General features: G+C 42.4%; 1 protein-coding gene across 5 annotated transcripts in view; it reads left to right on the forward strand.

Moving 5' to 3' along the window:
• The window catches only part of VGLL4 (vestigial like family member 4), a 163314-nt gene that overhangs the window by 109784 nt on the left and 30100 nt on the right, over positions 1-23430 (forward strand). For all 5 annotated transcript variants that reach the window (XM_038565627.1, XM_038565628.1, XM_038565629.1 and 2 more), the window contains one exon: positions 9478-9667. In XM_038565627.1, the coding sequence (XP_038421555.1) occupies positions 9478-9667 (190 nt within the window). The remainder of the gene's footprint in view (positions 1-9477; positions 9668-23430) is intronic.

Raw genomic sequence — 23430 nt, forward strand, 5'->3', positions numbered from 1 at the left:
GCACTCTCCACCCCGATGCACTAGCCACACCGCCACTCTCTGGGAGCAGGGGCCATCCAGACTGGCTCTGCAGGGACTCTCCCCTTCACCTGTGCAGCTCAGCACCCTGTCCATTTGCACTGAGGCTCAGCCTGAGCCTACACTTTTCCTGGAACCCAGCCACGGTGTCCACTTTCTATCAGTGCTGACCCATTGTTCTCCTCTCCTCTGTGGCTTCTAATTCCAAAGTGGCATCTGTCCATTAGACTGCTTCCATCTTGACCAGTCCTGCCATGTTAGGTCAGGTGGAATAGACTAAGTGGCAGAAGCTGTTGGGTTCTAAACTGAAGAGGCCTCACACCTCACCACCCATCTCCCCTCCTTAGTCTTTTGTCCTTGTGCTCTTCAGCTCTGGCCCCATAACAAAGCACCCCAGGGGGCTTAACCAATGTTTGTTGTGTCTCAGTTCTGGAGGCTGGAAGTCTGAGGTCAGGGCTGGTTTCTTCAGAGGCCTCTGTCCTTGGCTTGCAGATGGCTACCTTCATGTTCATATGGTCTTCCTTCTGTGTGTGTCTGTGTCTTAATATCTTCATAGAAGAGCATCAATTTATTAGATTAGCACTCGTTGTAATGACCTCATTTAACCTTAATTTTTTCTGAAGGGACCCTATTTCAAATACAGTCACATTCTGAGGTACTAGGGTTAGGACTTACAAATTTTGGGGGGACACAAGTCAGCCCATAATACTGCCCTTCCTGCCTTTCTCTTCCGGCCTTCCCACCCTGCTGCTCCTCCTTCCTCCCTTTCACCTGTCTTCCTCCCACTTCTTTTCTTTAATGTGTAGAGCATCCTGCACAGCTAAAAGGAATATGAAAATGGAGGGATCTGAATGTCATATTTCTCCTGCTAGGTCTTCTCTGGATCAGCTTTGTGACCTTGAGCAATTTACTTAATTCTTGAAACACTAGTCTCCTTAGCTATATAGTTTGGGAATCATTCTTCCCTTCTTCCATTTTAGGACTATCGTAAGAAAAAAACTGGGATAACATTATATTTTTAAATGCTTTAAAAATAAAACATACTGATATAAGTTACAGGAAAGCTCTGACAAAGTGTAATGCTTATGGGATTATTTAGATTACTTGTAATTCTGATTACAATGGCATTATGTTTCAACTCCACATTTTACTGTGTTTTCTTATCCTTAATTATATTATTAGCAGTCAGCAATATACCGTAAGCGTTTTTGTTTTTGTTTTTTTTCTTTTTCCCTTTCCTGAGCCATCTCCTTGCTGCTCTAAAGAAAAGACCAAAGCTGCTCAAATTGTGCTCAGCTGGGGGTCTGGCCTCCCCCGCCTGGCTGACTGCACAAGAGTGACCTTTCGCTGAGGGTTGGCCTCCAGATGTGGGGTTGGGCTCTGCAAGTCTCCAGCTGTGGCTTTGGGCTCCTGAGGGTGGCGGTGGGAAAGGGGTGGGGGGTGAGGGGTGGGGGCGAGGGGGCGCGGTCGGCTGAGTTGTAGAATCGCTTGTAATCCTTGCTCCGCTGGCAGACACTACGTCACGTCTTTTATCTCTGCTGGCTCGCCCGGGTTTCATCATGTTGCCTAACAGCCCTCCTTACAAAAAGAAAAAAGAGAACCAGAATGGGGATAGCCACCAGTTGAACTGTGTGAAAGAGGTTGACTTCACTGTCTTCGCTCCAGCTGCTAGTCTCTGAGACAAAGAAGTATTATTTGAAAGAAAATGAATAAGCCCCGGGTTGCTGGGGCTGCTGCCCTGCACCGTCATGAGTGTGAGAGGAGAGTGCAGTTGTTTTATCTGGGTGTCTCTCACCAGGAGGGTGATGTCAGTCTGGTCCCTGTGGGCTGTGGTCAGACAGGAGACGTTTCCACGTAGCCCAGAGGCTTGCGGGTATGTGTATGTGAGAGAACTGAGCTGTGGTTTTACTTTGATTTAGGTTCAAAAATGATAAAAGGGCTGGGGAGGGGAGTAGAACATAAAGTCTTAAACACAACAACGATTTAAATTGTGGAAGAAAGCTTTTGAACAAGGAGGGCAATACAGATTTTTGTGAAAAATCTACCCTTAAAAGTTACAGCAAGATACTTTTGTTTTTTAAGTACAGATGTACCTTCCCCTTCTCCATAAACACAAAGACACTGTCATTTCAGCCTTGTGCTGTTTGACTAATCTCCAAAAAATGACAATAAATGCCATGATTTTGATTAATTCCTCATGAAACATGCCACAGTCTTGCGTGTACTCACAGTCCTTTTATGGCAGTTGGTCCACACAGTTGGTCTCTTCAGCACTGTGACCTGGGTTCTAAAGCCACCTCTGCTTTTCCTTGGAATCCCTTAGAATAACCACATCAGTTACCTCATCTCCATGATGAAGGCCAAGGGCCTTCAGTTGTATAAAAGTTAAATCCACATTCCATGGATCTGATCATATTTATTTCCACTATAATTTTCTTATGGTATTTGAGCAAGTGAAGCTTGAACACTGAGAATTAAAAGTGTACTGGATCGGGATCCCTGGGTGGCGCAGCGGTTTGGCGCCTGCCTTTGGCCCAGGGCGTGATCCTGGAGACCCGGGATCGAATCCCACATCAGGCTCCCGGTGCATGGAGCCTGCTTCTCCCTCTGCCTGTGTCTCTGCCTCTCTCTCTCTCTCTGTGACTAATATAAATAAATGAAAATTAAAAAAAAAAAAAAGTGTACTGGATTGTTAATTACATCTTCTTCAAGGACAGGGTAGGGTAGGTTACTTAATATTTGATGGAATCAGTTTTTTCTCCTGTTGTGTGAAGTGTATCCTATAAAAGTTTAGTGTTTCTTGATTAGCAATTAAAGTATGACTTAACTTTGGAAGATGTACATTATGTAGACTGGAGATGTACATTATGTAGAGCTGAAGTTAGGCCATCAAGGTGATGTAATCAAACCACTTAATTTTACAAATGAAGAAACAGAGGCTAACGAGACAGAGTTCTGTTTTGAAGGCCCTCTAGTTGTTCCATAGTGCATCCAGTCTAAGACATCTCATTATCTTGTGTTCCACTAAGAAAGAAGCTGTCTTGCTTATTAATATATGATTATAAGACAAACCTTAAGTAGCTTTATTAAAATGAAGGAAATAAGAAGTCTTAGAATCTTTAAAGGATTCTAGGCCACATCTTCCTGGATCTTGTCCCTGTGCCTTGCTTTTCTCCTGCTTTATTCTGACTCGAAAGCAGAGGTTTCTTGTGATATTTCACCAGAATCATTATGTGGCACATCATAAAGCTAAGCAATTGTCTTTATTTCTCTGTTAAACTTATTTTTATTTTTTAAAAGATTATGTTTATTTATTCATGAGAGACAGAGAGAGAGAGAGAGAGAGAGAGGCAGGGACACAGGCAGAGGGAGAAGCAGGCCCCACGCAGGGAGCCCGACGTGGGACTTGATCCCAGGTCTCCAGGATCATGCCCTGGGCCGAAGACAGACGCTAAACTGCTGAGCCACCTCGGCTGCCCTCTGTTAAACTTTTTAAAATTGAAATTCATGTATGCTGATTCTTGTGAAATCTTGGGCCAAAGATCTTTGCTCATATTCTGTTGGAAGACATATTTAAGAACATTTTTGATTCTTGTATTAGAGCTGCCACCATGACTAAAAACAGGAGTTATATAATCTTTGTATCTATTGGGCATTTTCCTTTAGTAACTCATCTCTAATTAAAAAGGCCAAATACATTTTTAAAAAATGGAATTTCCTTTTTATAGTCAGATTTTTTTAAAAAAAATTTGTTTATTTATTCATGAGAGAGACAGAGAGAGAGAGGCAGAGACACAGGCAGAGGGAGAAGCAGGCTCCATACAGGGAGCCCGATGTGGGACTCGATCCTGGGTCCCCAGGATCACACCCTGGGCTGAAGGTGGCGCTAAACCGCTGGGCCACCGGGCTGCCCCAGAATTTTTTTTTTTTTTAATTAAATTGACAATTATAGTGAGGCCAGCTTGAGAAACTTGAAACCCAGGGTTACTCAGATCTCCTTTCTCCTGTTTATTCCTGAAAAAGAAAGATAATCCTTTCTCCCTTTTCAATTAGTGAACCATTGTGAAATGTAGAATACACATTAGTTCAAGAGCAAAATGTCTTTTACACCTCAAGATAAATTCCTTTTGGTGTGTATTCTTTGCTCCCCTGCTTGTGGTCAGGGTCTGTATAAATTTCATCATTTACTTTTCTGACAGCACTTCACACAGCCTTCGGCAGGCAGCAGGCGCTCACACAGTCTGATTAAAAGCTGAGCTGGAGCTTAATCGAACTCTGATGAATCCAAGGGCCTGCATAACCTCAAGCGGTTCCCTGCTTTGCCTTTTCTTAACTTAATGATATTAAAAAAAACTCTGACTTTAACATTGTAGAGAGCTGTAGCTGTAATAACAAAAGATTTTGTTTTATACCAGAGAAAATCAATGGGTACTTGTTCATATGTAGCAGTTCAGTGTGAAAAACCTGAGGGAGGGGAGGAACTAATATAATACTAGAGTATTTTATCATTTACTTATAATTATATTTTTATTTTTTAGGGGTGAGGGTAACAGCTTTATTGAGAGATTCATATAGCAACATAATTCACCCATTTAGCCTATACACTCCAGTGGTTTTTAGGATATTCACAGGGTGGTACAACCTTTACCAAAATCCATTTTAGAACATTTTCATCACCCCCAAAAGAAACTCTGCACTCACTGGCAGTCACTTCCAAGTGCTTCTACTCTCACCCAAAAAGTAGAAAAATTCACTTTTCGTCTCTTCAGATTTGCCTCTTCTGGACATTTCACGTAAATGGAATCAGACAGTATAAGCTCTTCGTGTTTGACTTCCTTCACTTCACATACTGTTTCCTAGGTCCATCCATGAATCAGTACTTCATTGCTTTTTATGGCTGAACAATGTTCTATCCTATGGATAGATTGCATGTTTTCTGTACCCGTTCATCAGCTGGTGGACATTTGGGTTTTTGGCTATTATGAATCATGCTGCTATAAACATTCATGTATAAGTTTTTATGTGAATATGTGTTTTAACTTCTCCTGGTTGTATGCCTCAGAGAGGAGTCGCTGGCTCATATGGTAACTCTATATTTAGCCATTCAGGGACCTGCCCAGAATTATTTTCCACAGCAACTGCACCGTCGCATTCACACCAGCAGTGCATGAGAGTTTCAAATTCTTCACGTCCTTGTCAACACTTGTTACTTTCTGTCTTTTGAGTATAGCCCTACTAGTGTGTGTAAAGTAGTAGCTCATTGTGGTTTTGATTTATTGCCTGATCAATAATGATGTTAGACATTTTTCTATGTGCTTATTGGCTGTTTATATTATTTTTCTTTGAGAAAGGCTATTTAGACCTTTTCCTATTTTTAAGTTCTTATTGATGAATTTTGAGAGTTCTTTATATAAATATATTAAGTGGATCTTTTAAAATTCCTTATTCTATGATATCTCTGATCTTTAACATGTCTTATACCTCTCTAACCTGGGCACCCCCTTGCCCAGACTCATTGATTTCATTCAAGCAGTGTTTACCATCCATCTACTATGTGCAAGGATTGTGCTTTGCATTCTCAAGTGTATAAAATGAATTAAATGTTCCCTGCTTCAAGGGACACAAACCAAATAGGAAAGGAAACACGTAGGGATAATTTTCTATGGTATTCAGAAGTGATGACTTTTAGATTGAGGAGTCAAGGAAGACAACCTGACAGAGGAGGCATTTTAAGTGGCCTTTGCCAGGTGTGTTGGATTTAAGTATAAGAAGATCGGAGGAATGGGACGTCTGGGTGGCTCAGCAGTTGAACGTCTGCCTTTGGCTCAAGTCCTGATCCTGGGGTTCCGGGATCGAGGATCGAGTCCCACATCGGGCTCTCTGTAAGTAGCCTGGTTCTCCTTCTGCTTGGGTCTTTGCCTCTCTCTTTCTGTAAATAAATAAATAAAATCTTAAAAAAAAAGATCGGAGGAAGAAGCTGAGTAAGGCCTTAGGGTTAGACAGTGAGATCTCTGTGCAGTGGTGTCCAGTCTGCTTTAACCTCTAGGGCTGACATTTTCAGAGATTACCAAGAGGGATATTAGGAAAAAAGGCTGGGAAGCCGGTGGGCCACTTGTTAATTGTAAATGTAGAAGCAGCCTGGAGATTATTTTATCTGTGACTGGCAAGACCTTGGCTATTTGGGGTCCTGGTAAGTTGACATACCCAGAATGGTGCCATGGAAGACCGAGTTTACAGAAATGTGTAGGATGGTGGGGGTGGGGGCAAGTAAAAGCAGCACTGCCGTGTCTCTGGCTCAGAAGCTGACAAGAAGGCCTGTAGTGAAGAAACTCCTGTGAAAATGGTTTAATCTAGTTGTTTTCAAGTTTATTTGACCATGGGTTCACTTTTTGGTTTTTTAAATACATGATCCTTGAGACACATATTTTGCATTTTGATGCCTTCGGTCAATGTTACACAAGTAATTGCTTAGTAAATGTTGGCTGGTTGGTATTTGATCATTTATTGGGTTACTACTAATTCTGAGGGCTGAAGGAGTGTTAAGTATTAGCTAGTCCATCCCCTTGTAGTAGTCAGGCCTTAGAGGGGAAGTGTGTGTCTGTATTCGCCTGGCCCTACATAAAGTGACAATGTCCCTACTGGTGTCTTGATTCCCAGACTGTGTTCTCTTCAATTTTACTAAAATAATTTTAACCTTCCTTTGCTACTTATGCAATAATAATAGCAAATCCCATTTTATAATATAAGGTATTGGATGAGGATGTGTGTAGGCCTTGCTTAGTGTTTATGAGGGGATGTCACTCTGATAAGCAGAGGGCATGGGCTTTTGCTTACAGTAAACCCATTAACTGTGTGAGCCTAAGTAGGTCACTGCATGTCCAGGGGCATAGTTTTCTCTGTCCAGTGAGGGAATCCAAGTGTACAACATGGATTCCAGTGCTAGCAACATGCATGTCCCATTGTCTTTAGGGGATTTGGTATAGTTTTGTCACAGCCCCTAAAGGATGAGGAACCACCTGTGGTTCCTGTGTGGATCCTTTACCTATCAGGTTAGAAATCCCAGTGTTTTTAGGATTCCTTTCTTCTTTCTATGTCAGACACCAGCCATTTGGTCTTAAAGGTAAGCAGTGCATCCATTTGGTGAACTTAAACTGCAAACAAGCACAAACAAGCTTATACTAAGATGGAAATTGGAGAGTGGAGTGAGGATGTTGTCCTAACTCCAAGACTTCTGCTTTTCGCTTAGCAGTGTATGCTAGTGTTGTAATGAGTGGCTCTTTATTGGAGTGATTCGAATTTGTTGCTGTGGTGGCAGGTTTCCATGGCAACTACTGTTGCTACACATCTGGCATCTGATAAAATGGTTCCCAAAGCCCAGGGGTCCACACAGAGCCCGAATATTCCTCATCCCTGCTAAACCTGCCAAGGATGTGGAGAAACACAGGGTGGAGGGCATGGTGGCCCTGTGCCATTTGATGAGGCTTGATTTGCAATTGTCAGGTTCCTGGGGGTATCATCAGGGATCCTCCAAAAGTTAGCCTGGCTACTGACGCTTTATATTGGAAATTCCCTCTCCCTTTCCATGGAAGAGGAGGGTACAAGAGGGGGGAGCATATTTGGAAATAATATTTTCCGATTTATCACAATATAAATATTAGCATGGCTTTTTGTTTGCTTTTTTAGAAAAAGATTTATTATTTATTTGAGGTGAGGTGGAGGAAGAGGGAGAGAGTCTTAAGCTCACTTGGTGCAGACCACGGAGCCTGACACAGGGCTCGATACCACAACTCTGAGCTCACAACCGGAGCCAAAACCAAGAGTCAGATGCTTAACCAACTGCGCCACCCAGGCGCCCCGTTTGCTTGCTTTTTTAAACCAAAAGTTCATAAATAGGAAGTAGAAGACAACCAAAACCCCACTGAATGTCTGAATGTGGCAGGCCAGCATATGGCCTGTTTTTAGATATTTCATTTAAAATGGAAAGTTCCAGTTTGCTTTGGGGCCAAAATCTCTAAAAGAAATCCTGCCTGGAGGTGTATTATGGGGTCACTGTATATTTGCTAGTTTATATCTTGCTGACTAAATTGGCAAAAGTTTTATTTTTCCTGGTAAACATTCAGGAGGCTTTTCCTTCACTCCTCTCCCTAACAAAATCATATTTGTCATATGTGTATGAAGCAAAGGACTGTTAAAACTGTCCACACATCTGTGATGATATGAAAATTAGTGGTGGCAAACAAAGATTTCCTTTCTTAGGTACTATGAAGTCTCAGATGAAGTTCACTTTATCCTAATATGTCTCTCAAACTGTGACCAAGTGGAAAAAAAAAATTGGTCATGCCTTAGAGACCAGCATGAATGAATAAATAACATGACAAAAAGGTAATTATTTGTGAAAAATTTAGGTACCCCCCATATGACTTAGAAAACTTGAAGTTTTCTCTTAAAGTGTATGTTAGTTACTCTTGTTTATAAATTTTAGAAGGTATAAAACCTTCATTATAATAGAGTTGTGCTTATTTTAATTAATAATGATGCATAAAGTTACCACCCAGTACAAAGTCTTTTTAGTAGTTGGAATGAAAATACCAAGATGTTGGATCAGATCACAATATGAATTCTCACTTGAGATTTTAACTTTGAGTTTGAGAACTGCACCTGTGTATTAAGCTCATGACAAATTCTATGCACTTTGTGCTGATAATAGTCAAAATACATTCAGTGTGCCATTTTTAGTGTGCTGTAAGAATGAAATGTTTGTTTTTCATTAAACAATGTGTTTTCATTTCTTTTAACTTTTTGGGCAAATATGTGAATTATTAACTCATAAATTTTCCTCATTCTTTTGAAAAAAGTAACATATCAAAATTGTAATAAAAATGTAATAGGCAAGAAAAGTGAGTTTCTCTAGTCATGTTCTAATGAAACGTGTGTTAGGTCATTCTCTTACAGTTTTAGAGCTGAATACCCACACGTCAAAAGACCTTTATTGTTTTAAATTAACTTTTGGGATGGTTTGTGGTCAGTACTTTTACTCTTCTGTTACTTTATTGCAACTTTTAATATTAAACTCTACCTTCAAGAGTTATTGCAGAAAAGGTAATTATGTGTCATACTGGAGGTGTTAGCAATATGTAAGTGTATCAAATCGACACCTTTTACACCTTAAACTTGCCCAGTGCACTATGTCGGTTACATCTCAGTAAAGCTGGAGCAGGGGGGTGGGGTGGGAGTGGGGGTAGTGAGTTACTGAGTAGAAAACCACATTTATGTAAAATGTCTTGTGCTTGGCAGCTCACCTCCCGCTCAGGCCATGTTCTGAGAATGGCAGGCAGCCCATTCTGTTGCCAAAACTTTCCACTGGGAGTAGTTTTGCAAGGGGTGGGCGGGGAAGCGGGGCACTGAGGTGGGGGGGGTGGTTTCTTCTGTTTGGTGACGACATCATCTCTCTTTGCGTAGGTGAAGCTGCTCTCAGGGGAGAACCCAGGATGCAGACCCTCCCTGTGGCGTCTGCCCTCACCAGTCACCGCACAGGCCCCCCGCCCATCAGTCCCAGCAAGAGGAAGTTCAGTGTGGAGCAAGGGGACGATGACCTGGACTGTGAAAATGACCATGCTTCTAAGATGAGTCGCATCTTCAACCCCCATCTGTAAGTTCCATCTTTCTGCAGTGAAGTTGGTTTTGGCGTTGGCTTCCCCGCGCTCTGTGCTGGGGCCACGTTCTCCCGCAGCTTTGTGTGAAGTGAAAGGATGAACAGTGCTTACCTGCCAGGCAAGGGATTAACCATCTTTAATAATTTGCGGAGAGATGACATTTCCTTTCCTTCTAACTTACTTGTATGACCCTGTGTGTGTGTGTGTTCGTTCCCCATAGATGTTAACTTTCTCTTCCAGCTTCTGGGGGTGGGGTGGTGGTGGTTGTCTGAAGACCGCGTTTTCTTATCTGTACCACTGATGGTTGTTAGGAGAATCAGTCTATGGTGAATGTCTTATGAGCCAGGAAATGGAAGGACAGATTAGCGCCTGAACAGACTTTGTAAAATATTTTGCTTAGGAGTTGAGAATTGTACACATTAAGAAGTACAGTAGACCCCTCCCTTCCCCCCCTGCTTATCTGCGGGGTATGTGTTCTAAGACTCCCATTGGATGCCTGATACATGGGTAGTACCAAACACTATATAATCTGCATGTTTCCCTGGACATAGATACCTATGAGAAAGTTTAGCTTACAAATTAGGCACAGTGAGAGATTAACAACAATAATAAAATAGAACAGTGATAGCAACATACTGTAATAATAGTTATGTGAATGTGGTCTTTCAGAATATCTAGTGTACTGTACCCACCCTTCTTCATCCTGCGATGATATGAGATGATAAACTATCTACGTGATGCAGTGAGGTAAATGACGTAGGCATTGTGATGTAGCGTTAGCTGCTGTTGACTTTCAGATGGTGTGTCAGAAGGAGGGTCATCTGCTTCCAGGCCACAGTTGATTATGAAAGCAAAGCTGCAGCAAAGGGAGGGGGGAATGATTAGGTCAGTTCTCACCTTGTGTATTCATGGTACGAAATTGAGACCTTTCTAAAGTGGGGAAGATGGCTTTTTGTGTTTATGATACGGTACTGCTTATCACGTCTGGCATGTGAGCCTGTTGTAGCTGCCAGAGAGCCAGTCTTGGGGCTAGTTCTCCATCTGCCACCAGCACTCTCTATGATCGTGACATGAATTGCTCCAACTTTTTGGGCCTCAGTTTCCTTATTTGTGAAACAAAAGGGTTCATTGAATCTGTACAGCTCTTACCACGTTTATATTAGGAAAATAGCTTGCAAGGGCACCTGGATGGCTCAGTCAGCTAAGCAGCTGTCTTCCACTCAGGTCATGATTTCAGGGTCCCGGGATGGAGCCCCACATAGGGCTGTCTGCTCAGCAGGGAGCCTGCTTCTCCCTCTCCCTCTGCCTGCCGTTCCCCCTGCTTGTGCTCTCTCTCTGTCAAATAAATAAAATCTTTTTTAAAAATTGGGGAAAAAAAAAAAGAAAATAGCTTGATTCTGTGCACCTTGTTCTGGCTACCCCTTTGCACTCCCTTCTGAACACGCATACCCCGCAAAGGGAGTGGAATGTCTTTTCACATGTTTTCAGGACTTGGAGACAGCCAGCCAGCTGCCTGGAGAGTCTGCTCTGGCAACTGAGTAACCAGTTGGTATTATCAGCATAGGGGAGCTTGTCAGAGGCGGTGAGGTAGTCCTGATTATTAGAAGGTGTAGCTTTGTATAGCCAGGTAAAAAGATCCTACTCTTTTTTTCCCTTCCCCAGGCATGAATTGATGTTTTGAAATTACTCAAAATGCTTGGCTTCCCCAGTTCTGATTTCTGAGGATGCGACTGCTTCTGGCAGGAACGTGACTGCTCAGAGAGCTCCTGTTTTCTCATTGGAGGAGACCTAGTGCAGTGAGAGGTAGCCGATAACACCAGCGGCCCTGTGCTGCCTCAGCGCCAGCAGTCCTGAGCATTCCGTGCATTCCAGCCCGCTTGGACTGTTGTGTTCAGTCATAAGACATACTGACAGAGGTATTTATCCTCAAATAAATCACTGTAGTGTTAGTCAGAGGCTGAGCCTGCAGTCTGGAGCCCTGGAATTTGCTACAATCAGGAATCCAGCAACAAGGCCCTGCAAAACAATGAGCTCTCCCAAATAGGCAGAGGCTCGTAATTGAGATCCTGGGCGCTTGAACTAGTTGTTCGTTCTCCTGTTACTAGGAATTTCTTCTCCTCTGCCATCCTCTTTCCTGCCACCCGAATAGGAGACCTTTGGTCTTTTATTTGGAAGCAAAGGGGAGCTAGCTAGCCCTGAAGCAGTATATTTTGTGAGCAAACATGCCTTGGTTTAAATAGCAATTCGGCCACTTACTTGGACAGTCACTGAATTTGCTTGGGCGCAATATCCTTCTTTGCACAATGGCAATGAGAATAGTTCATGTGAGGCCTGTCGTGAGCATGAGAATCAGCATATGCAGGAAGTTTGGTGCAGGAAGATACCCAGTTGATGGTAGCTATTACTTTTATTATTATTAAATCTCTTATTCTGATATTGATAATACAGATAGAGATTAAAATACTTTTATGGTGAATTTAATGCCCAAGAGTGTGTGAATTTCACTCAGAAGGTCTGGGCTCAAATTTCAGCTTCTTTATCATTCAGTGAATGTAAGCATAGTTCCTTCTTCATAGGATGAGTGCAGTGCCTGGCATCTATGTAGTAAGCACCCAGCTTCAGTCATTATGAATATTATTATTAAAGTGTTGAAACAGAAAATGATTTTGTAACTCCTTGGGTCTTTGCAAATATGACCTTAGTACAGATGAATATAAATAATTCATCCTGTGTTATCATTATATTATAGTGGGGGCACTATAAGTAATTAAAGTGTAAATAATAAAATAGCTAGATTTCACGTGCACTCACAATTGATGTCATCGTGCAGACTTTTAGGCAAACAAGAAGAGCGGCATCCCCATGGGCCACACGGTCTGAACTTATAGGTGATCAAGATGTGATCGAGTTCATTCTGGTGTCACTGTTCACCTGTGATAATTATTCATTTCGATGACAGTAACAGTGTTTCTATCTATATCTTCTAAGAGCTGAATTACAGATTTTGTAGGCAAATTGGAAAGATGCTGTATCTCTTCTTCATGTTGTAGTGTACTTGGTATTGTTGGACTTGAGGTAATCTTTCCTCTTTGAGCTATAGTGTATTTTCTTCTTTTTGATATGTCTAAGAATTTTTTTATAAGAAATTACAAATTGATATTTCTTTGGAAAAGAATGTCTGGTATATTTGTCTCTTTAAGAAATTATAAAATGGGGACATCTAGGTGGCCCAGCAGTTGAGCATCTGCCTTCAGTTCAGGGCCTGATCCCAGGATCCAGGACCGAGTTCTGCATCAGGCTTCCCGCAGGGAGCCTGCTTCTCCCTCTGCCTGGGTCTCTGCCTCTCTCTGTGTTTCTCATGAATAAATAAATAAAATCTTTAAAAATAAAAAAACAAAACAAAAGAAATTATAAAATGGGGCACCTCGATAACTCAGTGGGTAAGCATCTGCCTTTGGCTCAGGTCGTGATCCCGGGGTCCTGGGATCAAGTCCCGCATCAGGCTTCTTGCAGGGAGCCTGCTTCTCCCTCTGCCTATGTCTCTGCCTCTCTCTTGGTGTCTCTCATGAATAAATAAATAAAAACTTTAAAAAAAGATTATAATGTTCACATTGTGTATGAAAGTATGTTTTGTTTATTTTATCACTAAAGAAATCACAATAATTCTGGGCATGGAGTGTTGTTGAAAAACAGTTTTGACAGCTAGTAAGAGTTTCAAAAATGCAAGCCTTGGCTGTATTTCATTATAACCATCATATTGAGATATTTTCCAGTAGAGAAGAGGCGAGATTGCATGTCTCTGAGCCAGAGTAGGAAGCTACAGAGAATGACTAAATTTCATCTGACTTAATTCAGGGAGGAGGAGAAAGAAGAGAGGTTTCCTTAGTAATTTCTCCAGAACTTGGAATTTGAAAATTCCTGGACTCTTGTTCCAGCTCCTTATAGCCTGGGTCATTTGAACTCTTCATTAACTTTATTGTTGATATGATGACTCAGAGCAGCCTATTTTTTTTGTTTAATTTTTTTTCTTAAGAAAAGTGTTAAGAACATGAGTGTCTTATTTGGAAGTTGAAAGATACTGTGTCTCTTAGAAAGAAAGTGGTTAAGTAAGTCATGGGGGTGTGGGTATTGGGATTCCTTTCGTAGAAATGACAATAAGTAATTTTTTTCTAGGGCCCTGGTAGTCAAGCATGATCTACTAAGTAGGAATTCTCTTTTCCTCCATCCAGGACCCATGTGGACTCATGGATTTCAGTTTTATAGCTGTCCCTAATTTGGTGAATAAGAGCACTTTCAGCTGGCTCCTGTGTCCTTGTTATGTGCCTTTTTTTTTTTTTTTAAAGCATTTATTTTCTGGCAAACATTATCCTCCTCTTAATAACTTGCTTATACCAGCCATGGAATCAACCCTTTTTCCTAGGGAACCTGGTTCCTTTTAGTGGAGAATAGGATTTAGAAGCCAAAATCTGGGTGCTAAGTATTATTATGGCATCATTGCCTTTAGATTTGAGTTGTCTAACTCAATTCAACTTAATTGTGTAGCTAGTAGGCAGTAGCTACATGTGGCAATTCAATTTTTTTTTTCAATTCAAATTTAAAATGAAATAAAATAAAAAATTCAGTTCTTCTGTTGTATTAGCCACATTTCCTACTCAGCAGCCACATTTCAAGCTCAGCAGCTGCATGTAGCTAGTGGCTACCATATTGTACAGCACCAATATAGAATATTTCTACCATCACAGAAAGTTCTGTTGAACAACACTCTTTGAGGAGAAAGAGCTAAGAAATCATGAGTTCATATTAATACTCTCAATTCTAGTCCAATGCCACAGATTTCTTCCTCCCCATTTCCCATTCCATATTTGCATCTCCTTGTTTTCCAGTAAAACATTTACTTATTGTTCATTCCTGTAGCTCACATAAAATAGTTTCAGAATTGCTATGCCCACATCACTTTGAGAAACAAACCTTTGTTGGCACTTCTTTTTTGGTTCTGTGCTGAGGGTGTAACAGAGCACTTGTAACTTTGGAGCCATTGACTTCCCCTCTCTCCCTTTCAGTGTTGTGCCAACTGAAATATATAGTTGGGTTCGTTCGTTTCTGTTTGCATTCAGCTATACATTTTTTCCATCTTTGTTGATTTCATTTTATTTTTTTGAATATGTAGAACATCAACGTGCTTCTAAAAGTGAAAACTATATTTAAAAGTACTTGGAGGATGGGCAGCCCTGGTGCCTCCGCCAGGTTTAGCAGCCCCGGTAGCTCCGCCGGTTTAGCGCCACCTTAGGCCCAGGGCATGATCCTGGAGACCCCGGGATCGAGTCCCATGTCGGGCTCCCTGCATGGAGCCTGCTTCTCCCTCTGCCTGTGTCTCTGCCTCTCTCTCTCTCTCTGTCTCTCATGAATAAATAAATAAAATATTAAAAAATAAAAGTACTTGGAGGAGTGAGGAGTATTATTCCCTCCTCTGTCTTCTCCTTCCCTTTTGCTCCTTCCTCTTCTAGGCTATTATCCTTCTTGTGTTTCTTTTTGTTAAAGTAAGCAGATACATGAATGGTTTCTCAGTTCACTGACTTTTTCTTACACATAAGGTAACACACTTCATATGCTCATTTAAGCTCTGGAACTTTCATTCAACCATACACCATGGAAATCTTTTCATGCCACTGCCTCATCCTTGTTTATAGCTGCATAGCATTCCATGGCATGCATGTGCCAACGTTCAGCTAACTGATTCCCTTTGCTTGGACATTTATATATATTTTTAAAAGATCTTTATTTATTTATTCATGAGAAACACAGAGAGGCAGAAACATAGGCAGAGGGAGAAGTAGGCTCCTGAGAGGAGCTGGCTGTGGGACTTGATCCCAGGACTCTGGGATCACGCCCTGAGCTGAAGGTAGATTCTCAAACTCTGAGCCACCCAGGTGCCCCTCACTTGGACGTTTAGGTCACTTCCAGCATTTTTACAATACTGATAATGCTGCAGTAGATAAACTTGTGCATTTGTAATATTTTGTGTATTTGCCATACAGTAGAAAACTCCTGAAGGCGGACAGTTGATGGACTAAAACAGCAGGCTAAACTCATTGATTTTGAGACCTAATTTGGGCTGCTTGACTGAGAGTTCAGTGCTGAAGAGTACAGTCTAAGATGACTTTTGGAAATGAAGCAGTTTCCAACTTTGTGTGTGTGTGAAGGTATGTGGCAGGGTTTGTGTGTGTTGAAGGTTTGCTGTTGTGCTGTTCAGTTAGTCACCTCTGAGAGGAAGGGAACATTTATTGAGTGCTGTATACTCATCCTATGCTAGACACTTTAAATATATTGTTATCTTACTTGAGCCTCACAATAAATGTGACTCTTTTAGACGTGTGTGTGTGTGTGTGTGTGTGTGTGTGTGTGTAAGAGCTCTATTACTTACAGAAGCAGAAATTGAGGCTCAGAAAGGATCATGTGTCCAACATGGTAGAGCTGGGATTATCCGTTTTGTGTGTGACACCAGAACCAAAAGTTGTTTGCCATAGCTGTATCTTACCCGAGGCAAGGTTACATGCATCTTAAATACAGACATCTTATATTTATGACACTTTGCCAATCCAATGTCCAGTGCATGGTAGGCACTACATAATTTTATTTTATTTTATTTTATTTTATTTTATTTTATTTTATTTTATTTTATTTTATTTTATCTTATGATAGTCACACACACACACACACGCACAGAGAGAGAGAGAAAGAGAGAGAGAGAGAGAGAGGCAGAGACACAGGCAGAGGGAGAAGCAGGCTCCATGCACCGGGAGCCCGACATGGGACTCGATCCCGGGTCTCCAGGATCATGCCCTGGGCCAAAGGCAGGCGCTAAACCGCTGTGCCACCCAGGGATCCTGGCACTACATAATTTCTGTGTTGGAGTGAATTAGATCCACTTTCAAGAGACCATGCTCTGTCCCAGCTCCTGTCCCAGCTTGGGGGTGGGGTCGGGGGCATCCTCTTCTGATCCATGCTATACAGTTACAAAGTAGTTTCCTCTGGCCTGAGATGGGGCAAAACTCTGTAAGCTCACACTGGGATCAAAGCCATGGTCACTAAGCTTGTGCTCTAACCAGCTGAATTTGCCACAGATTGAGTTAGCAGTCCACACTGCATGGGGAAGGGCCAGTGAAAGAAAACAATGCCTCTCCTCATAGGTGGTGCTCCTTTGAGATACTGCCCTGGTGTGAAATGTGTCCAGTGCTGTTGTCTTTGCTTCTGTGGCCATTCTTTTGAAGTCTTTCTGCAGCTTCTTGTAGCCAATTCTGCTTTCTCCTTGAGTGCCTATGCAGCCCCTGGGCTCCTCTGTTTCCTCTGTTCTTCCTTTTCCTCTATTTCCTCCTTTTGTTTTTGCATTCTCCTTCCCTCCATTCCTTACCCTTATTCCTTCCCACATCCCTCAGCTTCACTCTTCCCTCCATAAGCATGAACAGAAAAGAAGGAGAAACAAACAAACTCAAAACCAGTCATTCTTTCAGCTTGACAAAAGGTTGGAGGCAGCCTTTGAAATTAAGTGCTGGTCCTATAATGGAAACTCAGTAAAAAACGAAACCCCCCCCCCCCCACACACACACACAACTTACTGATTACTGGTTAAAATGAGCGTTGAAGGGGATCCCTGGGTGGCGCAGCGGTTTAGCACCTGCCTTTGGCCCAGGGCGCGATCCTGGAGACCCGGGATCGAATCCCACGTCGGATTCCCGGTGCATGGAGCCTGCTTCTCCCTCTGCCTATGTCTCTGCCCCTCTCTCTCTCTTTCTCTCTCTGTGACTATCATAAATGAATAAAAATTTTAAAAAAGTGAGCGTTGAGGTTTTCACCTGGATTTTGTTTGTTTTTTTGCAATGGAATTGATTGTATAAATGGTACCTCAAATGTTCTAGAATATCTATAGTTTGTGATGTCTATGCATAAAATCCTTGGGAACATTATCACACTCCTTTTGGTGACTCTGTGTGTCTTGTATCTCATTAGTACCTTTAGTTTGGATATATGTGGACATGCTTTACCAAGGGACAATTCCACAAACTCCATGAAAGTGAAGAGGGCAATTCCTTATTTCGTATTAAAACTAGACCCAGAGGAAATTGAAAAGTTGGGGTTATTTTGGTACTTTGACTCTACTGGCAACTGGGACTTTGTAAGGTAAACAGTAACATATATTTATAGACAGAGTGTATTACAGTTGTGTTCCAAGTCCACAAAAGCCTTAGGAGAGAGGCATGCTTCCCTACTGAGAATGGTGACAGCTCAGGATCTGCAGCATCCAGAGAATCATGAGAGCCTTTGCATCGGGGCTTATTAATAACAGTGACAATTGACTCTTTATTGTGTACCAAGCACTGTGCTGAGGACCTTATGGGCATAATCTCATCTCATCCTCACAAACCCGTGATGTTGGATACTATGATTATCCCTCACTTACAGATGGTAAGACTGAAGCCCGGAGAGGTTCTGTACTTGGTCAAGGTCACACAGCTAGCTAGTAGGTCAGGGGACCAGGAATTAAATGTAGCCTGTCTGATCCTAAAGCCAGTGCTCTTGGAGACCATGTTACATTTACTTAATAGCATAAGTATCTATCCTCTATGAATCATTTGATATAGGACCTTAACACCTTTCAGGTTTTTTTTTTTTTTTTTTTTTTTTTTAGATTTTATTTATTTATTCATGAGAGATACAGAGAGAGAGAGAGATTGAGAGGCAGAGCCACAGGCAGAGGGAGAAGCAGGCTCCACGCAGGGATCCCTGGTCTCCAGGATCACGCCCTGGGATGAAGTTGGCGCTAAACCGCTGAGCCACCCAGGCTGCCCCACCTTTCAGTTTTGGACGATTTTCTATTTAAGCTCTGTCAAAATGCTACTAATGATGCTTTGGAGATGAGAGGTGGAGACTTTATTTTAGCAGTAACGAGGATGGGGGCATAAGGCTGTCAGTAATAAGAATGCTCTGCAAGGCAGATCCTTCCAGAGCAGTGATGAGACCTTTCAAAGATGGCTGAAGAAGAGCTCCTATTTAGCTTCCCTGGAGGAGGCTTGAAATGGTGTGTCTGTGCAGGTGAGAGCCCTAAAAGAATAAGCATGTTTGTTTGTTCGTTTATGCCCAGGAAAGGGCTTATTCATTGTTTTAATTTTGGGGGGGCGCGTGGGTGGCTCAGTGGTTGAGTGTCTGATGCCTCTGGCTCAGGTCATGATCCTAGGGTCCTGGGATCAAGTAAGTCTTGCTCATCAGGGAATCCGCTTCCCCCTCTCCCTCTGTCACTCCCCCTACCATTCATGTTCTCTCGCTCGCTTTGCTCTCTCTTTCAAATAAATAAATCAATCTTCTAAAAATTGTTTTAATTCTTGTTTAAAACTTCTAACCCAATTTTAAGTTAGTGGCACAGGCCAATAGTAACCTTAATCTAACAGATTTGCATTGGAGCAGTTCAAAATTTGGTTTAAGTATATAGAGACACATTTTTTTCCCCTTCCAGATTTCATAAATCAAATGCTCTTGAAATAGAATCCCTCCAACTATGTGCTCTCTCTTTTCTCCCACATCCTTCTTGGCATCATCCAAACTTGGAACATTTTAGCCTTGAAATTCTATACTTCTACACACAATCTTATAGGTACCCCCAAAAGGGTTCTGGGGGATTCAGGAGGATATTTAATAGCCTTAATTCTAGTTATCCTAAATAACTCAGAAACTGAGATAATGTTAAATTAGAACTAAAAAAAAGTCTCTCCCCTCTGCATGCAACAAATATGTATATTTACTTAAAAAAAAATAAATGAGAAGGGAGCCTGGGTCTTTAATAAATGTTTCATGTTAGGGAAGTATAATCTAAGAACCATTTAGAGTGAGACCTTGCCCCTAACACGGTAGTTGGAGCCGTGGGCCAGCCTTAACAGGGATGGAAACGAAGCTGATTTTTTATGGCCGCTCCTGCTCCCATGTGACATTAAAGGCGCATCTGTGTGTTCCATGCAAGTGTTTTGCTAATGAAGTGTGGTACCTTTAAATAAAGGTCACAGGCCTGACCTGTGTTGTGTGGGTTGCTTGTTTGTCAGGCTAGAGGCATTTTCTCATTTTCACAGTTCAGCCGAAAACAAAGACCTCCTTATCCAAGCAGGGAGCTGTGCTCTTAAGAGCTGACATCAGCCTTTTCCCAGCAGGCATCACTTCTGCCTTAAGAGTCTTTGCAGAGAGCTGGAAAGGGAGATACCCATCCTGCTACTGGTATTTTTCTGGCCAAATTACTCACAGAGTAAAGAAATGCCAGGAGTGCCAAGAGTCAAAGAAGGAGAAAAACAGGACCATTCTCATTTGCCTGTTTGGTCTGCTCTGGGGACCTCTGTGGTGCTGATCTGTGTCACAAAGAATATAAAAGCGCGACCAGAACCTTAAAACAGGAGGGCCTTTTTTTCCTAGAGAGGAATTAAAAAACACTCGGGATATAGCAGAAACCTTCCATTAGCATGTATAAAGTCACTTTTTAAAACGGCACATTAAAATTGAAAGAAAGGAGTGTTTTTATTTGCAGAGTAAGTCAGAGGCATTTGTTCAGAAGTTGAGGAAACAAAACAATACAAGATTTGGCTGTTTCTCCCTCCTATCCTGATCTCCGAGCTCTGAAGCTCTTTTCAGAGTGCCGTTGTCTTGAAGATGCTTCTGCTCTGGGAACACAATGGCAGCTATTTTTATAAGTTAGAGGATTAGTCTTGATGTTGCTTTATGACCACACAGACCTCTTACTGTAATCCAAAGCCAGTCTGTCCTGCAAGTATAGAAAGTGCTGTCGCTTGAGTAGATTTGACCACGGACCAGAGAGAGGAATGCTAAGAAACATTGCTTGTGTGTGAGTACCGATGGTTCTTTTATTTTCCTCTAGGATCTGGATTGTAAATCCATCATTTGCCTGGGCTACGTGCAGCTGGAACATAGGAAGGTAGTTAACAAGCCCAGTGTTCTGTGTCTGGTGTAGTTTTTATTTGATAAGTGCCAGTACTCGGTCTCTATCTTCTTTGCTAGATCCCTGGGTAAACCAACCCTCCCCACCCCCGCCCTCTATTTTGAAATTTCTTCACCAATTGTCTCCAAAGCATAATTAGAGAACTTAATGTTGCAGTGGTGTTCTGAGTCTGGCAGTAGTTGGAAACCTTGCCAAACAAGGGATCTGTATTCTGGATCCAAGCCTTCAATAGCGCCGACAGAGGCAAAATATACTGCAGAATAGAAGGAAACTGATGTGGGGCGCCTGGGTGGCTCAGTGGCTCAGTTGGTTAGACTCTTGGGTTTTGCTCAGGACGTGCTCTCAGGTGCATGAGGTCCAGCCTCTGTGCTCACTGGGGAGTCTGCTGGAGATTCTTTCCCCCACCCCTCTCAAGTAAATAACTCTTTAAAAAAAGGGGAGGAGGGGAACTGACTTCACTACTGTGCTCTTCTCAAAATTATCCTTCCTCTTGCCTTCCCTTCCTTGAAACGATCTAAGAAATGTAACTAATGGATCCACATAGAAACCAGTTCCAGAAACTGGTTGAAGGTCAAGTGGAAGAAACAAACCAGCTCTTACAAGGTCAGGTCACTGTAGAAGCAAGTCTGAAAACTGAAATCTCTTTGCTTCCCTAAATTTGTCTCTGACATTAAACCCATCAAGGAATGGTTGTGGAGTGTTCTAACTCAGCAAGAATCATTTTCTCAGCTGCATGTGACCACTGAAGTGACAGTCCTCATGGATTCAAGACACCATTACCCATAGATGATCTCAGAACAGTCTTGCCAGCAGATGCTCCAAGGAAAAAAGGGTTCCCTGGCCTAAATTTGGGAAGTACATCACCTGATCTTGCAGGTCTGCTCATGCATGGCACGTATTAGGCTTTGAGAGGTCCAATGCGTGAAAACATTGGCTAGCCCAGGATTTATTGGGTAACTAGCCATGGAATCTTTTATCCCTTTTCATGAGACCTGTTAGGAATATTCCAGGGAGCACGCTTGCCTAACAAAATGAGCATTTTGCTTGATTTCAAAATTCTGTTATAAACTTTCAGATTCACCAAGGTCTGATGTTGTACTGTTGTACCAACTGTTGTAATGAAATGATTGTATAATTCCTGGATTTGGGGCTATTGGGTGCCATCTTTCCTGTCTGGGGCTCTTAGGGAAGTTCTCTGAGTTCAGAGAAGTTGAGGAAGTCTGAGGTCCTGTCTTCCCTTGACCTTATGTGTCTCACCATCCATCCTTAGCTTTCTCCCCCTCTCTGAGCTGTTTCTAGACAGCATATTATTTCTACTCCATATCCACCTCCCAGTCTAGTACTGTGGTCTCTGCCAACAGTTTTATATATTTTTTTAATCTTTAAAAAATATTTATTTATTTATTTATTTATTTATTTATTTATTTATTTATTTATTTATGATAGACACAGAGAGAGAGAGAGAGAGAAGCAGAGACACAGGAGGAGGGAGAAGCAGGCTCCATGCTGGGAGCCCGACGCGGGACTCGATCCCGGGACTCCAGGACCGTGCCCTGGGCCAAAGGCAGGCGCCAAACCGCTGAGCCATGCAGGGATTCCCCAGTTTTATATATTTTTTAAAGATTTATTTATTTTAGAGAGAGAGTGAGTGAGTGAGTACAAGGGGGAGAAGGGTAGAGGGAGGAGAGAAGCAGACTCCCATTGAGTGAGGGGCCAATGTGGGACTTGATTCCACGACTCTGATGAGATCATGACCTGCACTGCAAGCAGGGATCGTACACTTAACTGACTGAGCCACTCAGACGCCCCTCTCCCAATAATTTTAATGAAACTTCTCTCCCTCGTTCACTGGTGACCTACTCATCACTAGAAACAAACCTGAAGTTCCTTATTGGACTCCCTCTTCCTTGTAAGTCTTTTCTCCCTCGTCTCCCATGGCCCCTTTCTTGCTTTCTTTGGTTGCTCTCCTACTTTTGTGCCCACTTCACTCAGGATCTTTCAAAGACTCAGCATTACTGCCATTCTGCAGACCTCCATCCTTGTCACTGTACAGACCCTGCTGATGAAGTCACATTGCCAACTCATGGCCTAGATTACCACTCCAGGTAGAGGATTCTCAAATCTTCGTGTCTAGCTGAGGCCACCCTTCATACCTGTAGAGCCATCTGCATTTGAGATACTGTGTACACTCCTCGGGTCAGCGCTGCTTTGCTGGAATTGATTTTAGTAGCTCCTTTCTTCTTCCCATCTTTTTGATGGGACAGCTGTCTTTCTGTTTGCCCCGGAAGTCACCTCCTCCCACTTCCCACTTCATCTCCCATATCGAACCCATTGGCATGCCCTGCTAAATATTGCCCATGATGGTACTGGCCCTAGCCATAGTTTAGGCCCTCATTTCCATGATAGTGCCTTCTTTGCTGGTCGTGGCACTTCAGAAGGTTTCTGAAGTTCTTACTCTCCTCCTCAAATCTTCCATGATTTCTAGTCAGCTGCAGAAAACAGCAAACAGACCACTGTCAGCAGGAGCTTCTCCCTGTGTGCTCCCACTTGCTGAAGTGAGCCCATGTGCCTTCAGTCCTTCCTGGTATACTTGCCTCCCGCTCTTGGCAAATGGTGATTCCTTTTGTTTCAAGATAAACACTTCTTTATATAAAATGGTAATGCTTTGCTATAATTGTGTGGCCATCAGTCTGTGCCCCTCCCCAGACTGCAGGTCCTTCCAGGGCAGGAGCTGAGTCAGGGCAGGAGCTGAGTGTCTGTCCCACTAACACC

This window comes from Canis lupus, chromosome 20, assembly GCF_011100685.1.
Source record: "Canis lupus familiaris isolate Mischka breed German Shepherd chromosome 20, alternate assembly UU_Cfam_GSD_1.0, whole genome shotgun sequence".
Lineage (NCBI taxonomy): Eukaryota > Metazoa > Chordata > Mammalia > Carnivora > Canidae > Canis > Canis lupus.